The 13,603-nt window shown below is 41.1% G+C and overlaps 1 protein-coding gene across 1 annotated transcript in view; it reads left to right on the top strand.

The window, feature by feature from the left end:
* Positions 1 to 342: 342 nt before the first annotated feature.
* The window catches only part of LOC118994267 (dynein heavy chain 3, axonemal-like), a 66,430-nt gene continuing 53,169 nt past the window's right edge, over positions 343 to 13,603 (top strand). The window contains exons 1-7 of the mRNA XM_037056893.1: positions 343 to 541; positions 4,628 to 4,731; positions 7,297 to 7,591; positions 9,933 to 10,112; positions 12,373 to 12,496; positions 12,585 to 12,741; positions 12,964 to 13,107. Coding sequence (XP_036912788.1) covers positions 343 to 541; positions 4,628 to 4,731; positions 7,297 to 7,591; positions 9,933 to 10,112; positions 12,373 to 12,496; positions 12,585 to 12,741; positions 12,964 to 13,107 — 1,203 coding nt within the window. The remainder of the gene's footprint in view (positions 542 to 4,627; positions 4,732 to 7,296; positions 7,592 to 9,932; positions 10,113 to 12,372; positions 12,497 to 12,584; positions 12,742 to 12,963; positions 13,108 to 13,603) is intronic.

The raw sequence follows: 13,603 nt of genomic DNA on the forward strand, positions 1-13,603 counted from the left end.
TTCTCTCCTCTCGGTGAACTTAGCTGGTCTCGCCAGTGCCCTCCCAAGATCCAGAATGGTGCCGCTCTCCCATGCCCCACTGAGAGCAGGTTTTTCCCCAGGCTTCCCAGCTCTGGCCTGGTGTGAGGGCATGCACTCCCAGCCAGGCTTTCCTGGTCTCGCAGGCTTGGGCTTGGACCTTTCCCAGTGCTGTGGCTGCACACACTGGGCAACTCACAATTCTTCCAAGCTGGCAACCACAGCCTGATTCCCAGTGCTTCTCAGTCCGAGCCCAGCTGGGTAGGGATGGATCTGGTGATTGGCGCTTCCCCAGGGGCCCTGTCAGTCTCGCGCAGCGCCCCAATGCTGTGTGAGCGCCAGCTGGAGTCCCCGGCTGGAATCCCCCGGTATCGGGAATGCACACCTCCGGGAATGCTCACCACCGGGAATGCACACCACCGGGAATGCACGGGACTCCCAGACCTCCAAGGCAGCAACTACAGCCTGACTCCCGGTGCTTCTCAGCCTGTGCCCGGCTGGGTAGGAAGGGAGCTCGTGACTGGTGCTCTTCCAGAGGCACTGCCAGTATCCCCAAGCTCCCCAAGACTGTGGGAGCACCGGCTCAGGCTACTGGGAATGCTGGGGCCCATCAGTTCCCCAAACTGGCAAACACAGCTTGACTCCACGGGTTATCAGAGTTCTCTGGTTTGCTTCCCAATGCCCACTCCTCTCTCTGCCACTACAGGCAAACTGATCTCTCCTGGTGTTTTCCAATCTGCACCCTGCTGGTTAGAGAGGATGCCAGTGACTTGTTCTCTCATAGGGTTGTCGTTGTTGCCCTCCCTTGGCTCTCAGAGATCAGGGAGGCCCTGCCAGGGCCCTGGTGCTGCCCGGTAAAGGGCCCGCAGCCTCTGTGCTGTTCCCTCATACCTTGCTGATCTGAGGTCTGTCTCCTCTCCTCAACCTCTGGTCATTCAGTGTCCGCTATACTCTCTGGGGTCCTGCCGTCCCATATGCTGGGTCCCTGTTGGGTGTTCACCATGCTCCTCTGCAGAGCAGCTTGGTTTTTCTCCGGCGCGTGAAGGGAAGCAAAATCCTTTGTCCTACTCCGCTGCCATCTTCCCACTCTCTCCCTGGGCCATATTTCTTTGTCTCCTCATTTTGGCAGCCTTCTTGTGTTTTTTTCTATATATTAGGTAGAGCTGCTTTGATTTCCTGTCTTAGTAGCATGGCCTATTTTTAAAAAGCGCACCCATAATTTGAATGGGCAGAGCCTTAGGTAATCACTAAGGTCAGGCAACTCATGTGAACCAGTTTAATGGAATTTCAGATATGTTATCTCTACTCTGTGGCTCTTTGTGGGGAAGGGTTCAGAAAAGGAGCAATGGCTGCTGCCTGGTGTCTGTGGTTTTGTCTGGGAGGAAGCTTCCCCTTAGCACTTGCCCTGATTCCAGGTGCGTCAGTTTCTTCTGTGTGCCACTAGTAAGCCTCCAACTACTGCCCCAGTGCTGGAGCCCAGAGGGAGTGTCTGTATAAGTCCTAAATATGTTTCAGGCCCTGTAAGAGAAGATGCCTGAGACTCCTGAGGTTCCTTCCATCACCCCAAACCCCACTGTTTTTTTTTTTTCAGCTGGAAGGTATGGGGACTTATCTTCTTGGAACTGAGAGCCTGGTCTAGTGGTCTGGTGTGGGGCTAGGATCCATCACTCCTGAGGTGTCTCTTCTGATTTTTATCCACCACGTGGAGTTGTGGGGCTGCCTCTTCCACATCTCTGCATCTCTGTGTCTCTGCCCCTCCCAACCATCTGGATGAATGGGACTTCTTTAATTCCATGGTTGCTAGACTTCCATATAGCTCTATTTGATAGCCTTGCTGGGTAAAGTTGCCTTGGTCGTAGTCTTTGCTTTACATCACCTTGAATATTTCATGCTAATCCTATTGGCCTGAAATGTTTCTGTTGAGAAGTCAGGTGACAGTCTAATTGGAGCTCCTTCGTAGGTAACTACCTGCTTTTCTCTCGAAGCTTTTAAGATTCTTTCCTTGTGTTTAAGCTTTGCCATTTTAATTATGATGTGTCTTGATGTGTGTCTCTTTGGGTTCATCTTGCTTGGGACTCTCTGTGCATCCTGAATTTGTCTGCCTTTTTTCTTCCCCAGATTAGGGAAGTTTTGGTTATTATTTCTTTAAGTGGGTTATCTATCCCTTGCTCACTCTCTTTTCCTTCTGGTATTCCCATTATGTGGATGCCGTTATGTTTCATGTTGTCACAAAGGTTTCTTAAACTCTCCTAAGTTTTTTAAATTATTTTTTTCTTTTTGCTGCTTTGCTTGGGTGCTTTTTTTCTACTTTATCTTCCAAATTTCTTCTGGCCGATACTGTAGTCCCTTGTAACCTCAGGTTTTTAATGTGATCACTTTCAAATAAAAGATTCAGGAAGAAATATTTTTACTATGCTGTAATAATTCCAAAGAATACCTGAATTCTTAGCACTGCTATGTTTCAGTATAAGTAGTGACTTTTTCTTATCATGTATTTTATCTGGTTTTGTTCCTGTAATACAGTCACTCAATTTTGTGAACTTTTCTCTTAATATCAAAAAGCAAAATAATAATAATAATAATAATAATAATAATAAACCCAAATTACTGATTTGATCCTCTGCTTCATCTAACCTACTGTTTATTCCTTCTGATGTATTATTTATTTCAGATATTGCATTCTTTATTTCTGTCTGGTCCTCTTTTTGGTTTCTCTGTCTTTTTTCATACTGTTGAATATCCTTATAATCATTACTCTAAACTCTGTATTGGATAAATTGCTTGCCTCCATCATTTAGATCTTCTGGAGAATTCTTTTATTCTTTCATTGGGGCCTGTTTATTTGATTTCCTATTTTGGCTAGCTCTTTCTATTTGTTTCTATGTAGTTGATAGATCTGCAAAGACTCTGTTTCATCCCTATGTCAGACACTGCCTATGACTGGCCCTGGGCAACTTCTTTGGAACTATCAGTGATCCACAGCTTTTGGCTCCCACTGCTGGGTCTGGCTATGTGTAGAAAGATTCAGACTATGCACCAAGGTCAGATTTTACCATCACTGGTCCCTAGAGAGTGTCAGCTAAAGTTTCAGAGCTTCCATAGAGCCTCTTTTACTTGCAGGCTTTCTGTTCATCTTAAACACTGAAATATCCTCCAGCTGTACTTTTCTACAGCCCAGCTTAAGCTCCACTGGGTGGAGCAAGAGGAATTCCTGTGGGTGGGACTATTGCTTCTCACCAGGCTGATGTCATATGGAGGGGAGTGCTCTGCTTGAGTAAGATGGTTCTGCTCTATGGGGAATGACTCAGCACAGGAAATCTGGAGGCTGAACCTTGAAATCTCTCCCCAGAGGCACCAACCTCAGGCTCTCCTCACGTGGATGTAGTCCACTCTGCATTTCCTCCACTGAAGCCAAAGTGGCTGCAAACAAGAATTTGTGCAGTTGCCCTTTAAAAAGATCTCTGCATCTCTAGCCATCTCTCCCTGGCAGACAGAAACTCCACTGCTTTTCAAAGCTGGATGTTGTTGGGGTTCCTTTTCTGGTTCTGGTGCTCTATGCTAGGGAGCCCAGCTTAGGGTTTAGACCCCACACTTCTCAGACAGAATGCCCCAGTCACTGTAGTATCCAACCAGAACTTCAGCTGCCGCCAGTGGGAGCCCAGCCAGCCCTCTCATGCCTCCATACTTCCTACCATTCTTGTTGTGGTGATGTGGTTTCTTCTGTATGTCCTTTGTTATAAAGCTTCTCACCAGCTAGTGTTCAGTTGGTCATTCAGGATGACTTTTCCATGATTTAGTTATAATTCCAGTTTGGTTCTGGGAGATTAGTGTAGCTTCCACCTAGTTTGCCACCCATCTTGGATATCTAAATTATTATTTTAGAACCTGCTCTTTAGGAACCAGGTTGGAAATGATTTATCTGAAATTCAGTAGGTTCTTCACTTTCATGTTAACTCCTTCTGCTAGATGTAAATAAAATTAAATATCTTTACTTTAAAATAGAATATATCAGGTGATCCCATTCTTATAAAAATCCTTCCTTTCATCTATCTGTCCTTCCACCTCCAATGTGTTTATGTACTTAGAAGGCTAGAAGGATTTTCATCAAAAGTTACTTCTGGCCCTGGCCAGGTAGCTCAGTTAGTTAGAGCATCATCCTAATACACCAAGGTTCCAGGTTTAATCCCTGGTCAGGGAACATATAAGAATCCATCAATGAATGCATAAACAAGTGAAACAACAAATCAATGTTTCTCTCATTCTCTCCTTTCTTCCCTCTATTTCTAAAAACAGTTTTTTCTGGATGTAAGGTTTAGAGTGACTCATCTTTCTTTTTTGTTGTTCTTTTCAATACTCCCTGTTGACACTATTAAAAATAATGCATTTGTATACATGGCACCTAATATTTTTATATAAATAATAAAGTCATTACTCTTTAAAATATGTTGTTCAAGTTTATGCAGTTACTAACAGTGTATAAGTTTTACCACAACTGTGCCAGTACTGGTATTATACGTTTCAGATACTTCTAGCTGAAGTAGTTAAATACCTCAGCTGTGAAATGTAAACCTGGTTGTGCTAATGACTTGTTCTGTTTCTCTGCATCCAGGAAGCATCTATGACTTTTATTTCCTCAAACAAGGTGGTGGATATTGGTACACATGGACAGAGTATATCACCAAAGAAGAGGAAAATATCCCAATTAACGCAAAGGTAAAAGAGAGCGATAGGCCATGGAACTTTGATTTCCAAAATGACCTGAATCCTCTAAAGTAAAAGAATGCCAGTTCTGTGTTAACATTTTAAAGAACTTTCTTTATAAAAAATTTCAAACAAAGGCTGAGTCTTCAAAAGCATGGGCTTTAGAATCAGAGAGACCCAGATTTCTTACTCAGCCTTCACCCTCTGCCTCAGTTTACTCAACTAAAAATAACAGACAAAAGGAGACTTGACTTGAGGTAGTGAGCACACTACAGTGTATAGATGATGTGTTGTAGAAATGTGCACTTGAAACCTGTATAATTTTGTTAATCAATGTCACACCGATAAATTAAATAAAAAGGAAGGAAAAATAAGAGAAATATGTTTAAATGATGTTTGCAAGAATTGAAGACAAATATACATGAATACATGGCACATACTATGTGCTAAATCAATAGTGGTTGCTTAGTATCATTATCAATAATGCCAAGTGGTTGTTATTCTACCTCTCAGATATATCAGCCAGAAACGATCTTGCCTTTTTAAAAAATCCCCTGTGTCCTGGCTGGTGTAGCTCAGTGAATTGAGCGCAGGCCTGTGAACGAGAGGATCATGGTTCGATTCCCAGTCAGGGCACATGCCTGGGTTGCAGGCAAGTTCCCAGCAGGGGACACATGAGAGGCAACCACACATTGATGTTTCTCTCCCTCTCTCCGTCCCTTCCCCTCTAAAGATAAATAAATAAAAATCTTTTTAAAAATCCCCAGAGAAAGATTTCCTTGATCAGAATTCTCAGAAAACAGGTTCTGATTAACAGGTTTTCTGGTTAGCAGACAGTGATTCACTGACAGTTCTTACTCATTTCCTCATAGAACATTTTTCTGTTCATTCACTTTTAAAGCTCTGTGTAGTATGTGGTGAATATAATTTATCTTTTTGGGTGATGGCAGATTGTTCCCATTCTGGGTGGAATATAGGCAGGGGATGGGAAATTGGGACTATTGACAGCCAAGTTAGATAGCAGGCAGAATGTAGCTGCTGGTGTTGAATTCAGGGCATATCCCAGGGGGCTGAGTGTTATGAAGAACATCCCACCCTCCAGCACTGAGATCCTAAACTTTAATTCTCATTAAAGAGCTTAGCCACCTGAACTCCAGGAATTTCAGATTGTGCTGAATTCATGCGAATAAAAGAGCTTAATGCAGAAAATATTTTCAGTTCTGCTGCAATTTTTTCACAAAAATTTGTGAAACAATTGTCAAACAATTGTCTTAGTCCCTGACAATAAAAATCTATGAAACCCAAATTGCTTTAAATTCCCAGTCTTAGTAGCAAAATGCGCATCTGGCATCTGGTTCTACATTCAGGATCACTTATTGGCTACGTAGCTTTGGACAAGTTAGAAGCAAACCTCTAGCATTAGTTTTTTTTTTTCTATCTGAAAAGTTGAGGTAATAATATACCTGCCTTAGAAGGTTACTGAGAAGGCTACAAGGAATTATGTAGGCAAAAACACCTTTAGCTCAATGCCTATTAATTCTTTTCCTCTCCACTGCAGTTCCCTTGCCCTGTCTGACCTTTTTTCCTTTGATCAAGTTACTTACCAAAGAAGCTGAGCCTTTGTATACAAGCACACACAGAGCCACCATGTTGCACACATTGAGCTGTCACCCTGTGCATAAACCACAGTGTGATGGTGCTTCCTGGAGCGATGCAACAGAGTGGCCCTATGTTCCCTGGCCCCTTCCAGCCTAGACATATAAGAAGACTTCAACCCAAGATATATATCTTCCTGCCCTTTCATCTTCCCCCATGGAGGGAACAAATTGGACCAATGCCTGATGAAAGGGTTTGGGTTCATAGAGGGCAAGCTAAGGTAAAATGTTCTACCCAAAGTAACAGGAATTCCAGGAGGCCAATACCAAGCCCTTAGAGTTTAATTGGGGTCTGAATGCCAAAAAGAGTGTTACAATCCCCATATTGGAAAAGGGGTTACGAGGGGGTAGATCTTAGAACAAAGAATTTGGATGTTGAGAAAGGCAGATCAGGAACAAGCACAGGGAATGGGGATTGAGGGTCACACCTAACCCTTCTCAGTCGAGAACATGATGGCAGACAGCATAGTTCATAGAAATGGTCTTATGGGGCAGCAGCTATAGACCCATTCTTATTATAACGGGTGTTTATAATATAACAGTTGAGTAGTTAAGAATATAGACTTTGGAATCAGACAAGTTGAGATTCAAATCCTTGCATTTGCATTTACTTGCTGTGTTACTTGTTCAAGTTGCAGAAGAGGTCTTGGCTTCAGTTTTCTCATCTACAAAGCAGGGACAATAATGCCTTTCTTTAGATGCATGATCTTGTTTAATCCTTAAGCCAGCACAATGAACTAGGCACCGTTATTACCCCATTTCAAAGATTAATAAACTGAGGCCCCTGGAGCAATTTTAATCAAGGTAAAAAAGATAAGAGATGGAACTGAATAGAAAGTAAGTATTGAGCTGAATCTTGTGAATGCCAAGACCCAGCCTCCTGGGCCCAGTACCAAAGCTCTTCCATGTCTTTGTGGTACAGGTCTCAGAACTCATCATTCCCACAGTGGAGACAGCCCGGCAGTCATTCTTCTTGAAAACCTATCTGGACCATGAAATTCCAATGCTATTTGTGGGACCCACAGGCACCGGCAAATCAGTCATCACCAACAACTTCCTTCTTCGCCTTTCCAAAAATACCTACCTGCCCAACTTTATCAATTTTTCTGCCAGAACTTCAGCCAGTCAGACCCAGGATATCATCATGTCCAAGCTCGACCGACGGAGGAAGGGCCTCTTTGGGCCTCCCATAGGGAAGAAGGCAGTGGTATTTGTGGGTAAGGCATTGGCCTGGATCTGAACTCAACCAGATTCTTCTACTCTAGGCTGCAGCAAACCAGAACCTCCCTTTTTAGAGCCACTCTACATTCCTTTTCCTCTCTCTGAGAGATAAAATATTTCTGGTTAACATAATTTAGTATTATTTCCTTCCCTACCTCTTTTCCTCCCTCCCTCCTTTTCTTCCTTCTTTAATTTTGCCTTTTCTTTTGTCTCATTTTTTCATTACCAAGTATTTGTTGACCAGGGTCTACATGCCATATTTTAAAAGTAAGACAGTAACCAGAAGGGAGGTGGGAATGGATATTGGGGGAATTAGGGGAAAGGGTTGTCCAGGAACAGGCATAAAGGACACATGGACAAAGCCAAATGGGGGTAGGATCAAGGGTGGGAGGTGGGGATAGTTGGGATAGGGCAGAGTGGTGGGGGGAAAATGGAGACCACTGTACTTGAACAACAATTAAAAATAAAAATAAAAACAAAAGTAAGACCTGGTCCAGGTTTTGTGCCTGAGCTAGGCTTCCAGTGTCTCCTGAGGTAAAGCTGAGACCTTGGGTCAGGCAAGTTTACTTTACAGTGAGATGTAGTTCCAGGAGAGGATTGTGGTGTTTGCCCTATTACATCTTCAAAAGCAACATACACTGTGATGAGATCCTTATTCCATTTTTTTTGTCACATAAATATGTTATCAGTAAATAAAGAAACCCAATAGCTGCAAAATAAATATTTGTGAAATAAGCACACTGATGTTTCCCAGGATTTTACCTGTTTGAAAAGCACTTCCTCCTTTATCTCAGTTGAGCCTCACAACACTGTGAGGTTATTATTATTATTATTATTATTATTATTATTATTTTACTAGTCAGTTAATTGAGGCTCCAAAATGTCATATTCCTTATTAAGAGTCAAATTTCTGGAAAATCCTGAAGCTGGAAACCAAACCCAGGTTCTTTGGTGTCAAATACATTTTCCACAAGAGTTCTCATTTAGGTATGTCATGCCCTACTCTTATGACTTATTTCATTGTCTTTCAAATTCATATATTGATAATGAATATTATATGAATTTGTATCCTTGCCAGCTAACACCAGCTCTTTAAAGTCAAGGATCATGTTTTATCTTATCTTCCACTTCTCTTTCTTCCTTTCTTCTTTCTTCCAACTTGTTTTTTTTTCTTTTTATTTTAATGGTATATCCAAAAGCAATTTGGGTGGTAAACATTCAATACAGTATACAGATGATGTATTATAGAATTTTGCACCTGAAGCCTATATAATTTTATTAACCAATGTCACCCTAATAAATTCAATTAAAAAGTTTTAAAAAACAGTTTAAGCTTTGCAGCCAAACATATCCAGGTTCAATCTTACTTTTTAACCCTATGTATATTGTGACTTAACTCCCATGACCCTCAGTTCCTCACTTCTAACATAAAGATGATACTGTCTTCCTTACAAGTCAGTATTTGGATCAGATGAGATAATATATGTAGAACTCCTAAAATATATATAACACTCCTAAAAGTGTTACCTGACACAAGCTGTGCATTCAATTAGTATTTTGCTATAAAAAAATTAAAAGAGTTTTCACTTTAATGAGTGCCTTCTTTGTGCACAGACTTGTATTCTTGGGGAAAGTCGGTTCCTGTACTCAAGAAAATCACAATCTATTCTTGCCATTTTGGTTTTGCTCCACAAAAGTCCTAGTCCAAAGCCTTGCTCCACAAACACTGGAGTTCAACTAATACTTGCTGGTCAAATTAAATGCCCTATCAGCTGGAAGTATGACTGTCTTCCTTACATATCCCCAGAAATTTAAAAAAAAAAATCTAGTACACAGAAAACAATCAATATATTTTGTTTGTGGAATGGGATAAAAATTAAATACCTGTTGCCCTGGCTGGTGTAGCTCAGTGGATTGAGCACGGGCCTGCGAACCAAACGATTGCGGTTCGATTCCTAGTCAGGGCACATTCCTGGGTTGCAGGCCAATTCCTGGCAGGGGCCAGTTCCCAGCAGGGGATGCACGAGAAGCAACCATACATTGATGTTTCTCTTCCTCTCTCCTTCTCTTTCCCTCTAAAAAGATAAATAAATAAAATATTTTTTTAAAAATTAAATACCTGTTAATGCCAATCCATGCAACCTTAGAGTCACAAGGGCAGAACTCAAGAAAACCTCTTCTTATAGGGTGAGAACACCCACTAGCTGAGCCCTGCCTGAATTTGGGGTGGGCCAACTGGGTATAGACCCTCCCATGGAGGGAATAGTAATCTGTTGCTTCCTGTGAGAGCAGAGGATCCCATAAACTAATAATGTGTGGCCTTGTCTTCTTCCCCAGATGACCTCAACATGCCAGCCAAAGAGGTGTATGGGGCCCAGCCCCCCATTGAGCTTCTGAGACAATGGATTGACCATGGTTATTGGTTTGATAAGAAAGATACAACCAGGCTAGACATCATGGATGTGCTGCTTATGACAGCCATGGGACCCCCTGGGGGAGGAAGGAATGACATTACTGGTATGTGAAAGAGAAGTTCATTCCTCCTCAGCCCCCAGCAGAGGTGGACCCCCTTAATGAATGGAGGGTTTGTGCAGGTACTCTGTCCTGATGGAGGATGGAGAAAAGTATCCTTAGGCTATAGCCAGAGTGGTTTGGGCTAGCTCCACAGAGTGGCATTGGAAGAATACATGTTGGAAGTTATGGAAATAGGATGAAAAGAGGAACAGAGTCTCAGATAAAAAGGAGAGAAAAGGAGAGTTCAGATGGCCAGCATGTGTTCCAGAAGGGAGGCTAAATCAGATGTTCTCAACTAAAGGTGTGTGACAGATTCACCTGTTGTGTTTGTTATAATTCTTCATATGTCCAAAAAGAGAACAACTAACCCAAAGTAGCCTAATAATGATGGTAATTCCCCTTCCACATCATTCATCATCTAATAGTTCAGGTATATATGGTATTTTGCTTCAGATACAAGTTGATCCATCTAAGATCTGCATTTTTATTCTGAAATGCATCAAACATCCTTATGTAATAATCTTAGTACCATTTCCAGACTTAAGATTTTGTGACCTTGTTGTGCCCTGTGGAATTTGGCCTTCTCATCTGTAAAAGAGGAAAATGGGCAGGGTGATCTTATTTGGTACACTGTGTTCCCAAGAATACAGACTCAAAAATGATCACTCTGAAGCCATGCAACAGTAAATACTGAATATTAAAGAAAAGAAAAAATCTTTTGGCATTTAGACAAAAAGAGCACATGATTTGTAAGAGAAATAAATTAGCTTATCTTAAGATTTCTGTAATACTTTATTCCATAAGAAAGTAGAATAACATTCAAGATACTCAAGAGAATAAAATACGAATCAAGAATTTTATAGCCAGCAAAGCTAAGAAAACTGTTATGAGCATGCAAGAACTCAGAGACTTTTTTCCATAAGCCCTTTCTCAGGACTCTACTAGAATATGGGTTTCAGATTATCTAAATGACTATGAATTATATCTCAATAAGGCTACTATATAGATATAGATATAAGTAGGGGTTGGTGAAAAATCCCTACTTAGGGGCTTGTTTTTTTTTCCATAGCATGGCTCTAGTAGCACTTAGGTGTGTTTAACTTTATTCATAATTTTATTAGATTGTATTGTGACAGCTGTCATATCAGTGTACATTTTAAAAAACTCATCAGAATTAGAAACTTCCAGTCAAGATGGAGGCATAGGTAGATATATTGTACCTCCTTGCACAACCAAAAGAAGAACAACAAACTAAAAAAAAAAAAACAGAACTGACAGAATATCAAACTGTATGGAAATCTGACAACCAAGGAGTTAAAGAAGAAACATGCATCCAGACCAGTAGGAGGGGTGGAGATGGGCAGCTGGGCATAGAGGGCTTGCAGAAATATGGCAGCTGGAGGACTGGGGAGGTCAAGGCAGTGGCTAGTGGAGCAGATGGTCCCATATTTGCATGCAGATAAACTGGAAGTAATAACTGGGGAATGAGACAGTCCATGCAACCCAGGGTTTCAGTGTGGGGAAATAAAGCCTTAAAACCTCTGACTAAAAAACCCGTGAGAGTTGAGATGGCAGGAGAAACTCCCACCCTCACAGGAGAGATCACTGGAGAGACCCACAGGGTCCTAGAACATAAACAAAACCACCCACCTGGGAAGCAGCATCAGAACGACCCAATTTGCTTGTGAGTAGCCGTGGAAGTGACTGAAAGCCGGCAGAGAGCTGGCTTTTGGCCAACCCCATATATAACTATCAAATATTAGATAGATGTTGCTGTAGATATGTAAGGATATCAAATTGATAGCAGTTAATTTGGTGGGGAAGAATGGGTTTTGTATATAGGAGGTAAGTGAAAGGTTATGCTCACTTTCTGTAAAAGCTTTTCTGAATTTTGATGATTTTACAATGATAGATATTGCTTTTATTTTTAAAAAACAAACTTGAGCACCACACTAGTACTGTTACTAGAACTTCTACAATTACATGGGATGTTCTGTGTCTGCACTATGCAGTACAGTAGAAATTTGCCAAATGTTACTCATGAACACTTAAAATGTGAGTACTGAAACTGAGAAAATCAGTTTTTAACGCTATTTATTATTAATTAATTTAAGTTGAAATAGCCACGTGTGACTAGAGGCTGCCATATTGGACAGCAGAGTTCTAGAACATTAAGGCAGAGGGAAATTTAATTCCTGTGTCTCAGACTCATTAGGCCCAGGAAGTAAAAAAGTGTGCATGTGTGTGTGTGCATTTTTTCCAGGACGATTCACTCGCCACCTAAATATCATTTCTATCAACGCCTTTGAGGATGACATTTTAACAAAGATTTTTAGTTCAATTGCTGACTGGCACTTTAAGAAAGGGTTTGATGTGATGTTCTTAAGGTAAGAGGTTCCTGTGTCTTCCAGGGTATTGACTTGGGGTCCTCAGTGCTAGCCCCTCCTTGACTGGTCTACCTTCTTCTTCTTCTAGGTATGGAAAGATGCTGGTACAGGCTACTATGACAATTTACAAAGCTGCAGTAGAGAATTTCTTGCCAACTCCCTCCAAGACACATTATGTCTTTAATCTGCGGGACTTCTCACGGGTGATCCAAGGGGTACTACTTTGCCCTCACACCCACCTACAGGTCAGCCACTGTCATTTCTGTTACTAAGATCAGTTAGCATTATACTAACAGTAATAGCTAACTTTTATTAAACACTGACTCTATACTTGGAATTGTACTTAACATTTTATAAGCATTATCTTGTTACATTCTCACATCAACCACAGGATTAGAAACTATTTGAGAATTACCACCTCAAGTACACTCTTACAATCATTCAAATAATCAACTCTGAATTTTCAGGATGTAGAAAAACTTATCCGGCTTTGGATCCATGAGATTTATCGGGTCTTCTATGACCGTCTGATTGATGATGAGGACAGACAGGTCTTCTTCAACATGACGAAGGAAACCACCTCTAATTGCTTCAAACAGACCATGGAGAAGGTCAGCCAGACCCTATGATAATTTGACCTCATAAATGGTCCCAAATATTTGACCATGTTAGTCTCAGAGTTCAGGTTCCCTTCCTGGTCAGACTGAACTCTGCTCTCTGAATCTCAAATAACAATATTGAGTCAATCAGTCACTTGATTTGGTGATATACTAAGCCCAATATTGCTTCACTTTCCTGGTAACATAAATTCTGAACAATTCAAGGTAATTTGCTATATGATGTTATTGTTTATACAATTTCAGAGTCAAATTAATTTGCGAATTGAGAAATGGTCCATGAATTTTCATGGCTTGATTGAAGCCCTGAAAAAGCCCAAGTGAAAGATTATCATGGTTTTTCATTCATAAATATTTTCTCTTTCTCATTTGATATAAGAAAAGTTGTTTTAAGAATTATGTGGTTTTACCTCTATTTTTAAGAGGCTGTGATTTCTCCATAGAAATACTGCAAAAGTGTTTCACATTGCAGCCAGAGACCAAGTGCAGA

Source organism: Sturnira hondurensis, unplaced genomic scaffold, assembly GCF_014824575.4.
Source record: "Sturnira hondurensis isolate 20B ecotype Veracruz unplaced genomic scaffold, ASM1482457v3 Scaffold0009223, whole genome shotgun sequence".
Taxonomy (NCBI): domain Eukaryota; kingdom Metazoa; phylum Chordata; class Mammalia; order Chiroptera; family Phyllostomidae; genus Sturnira; species Sturnira hondurensis.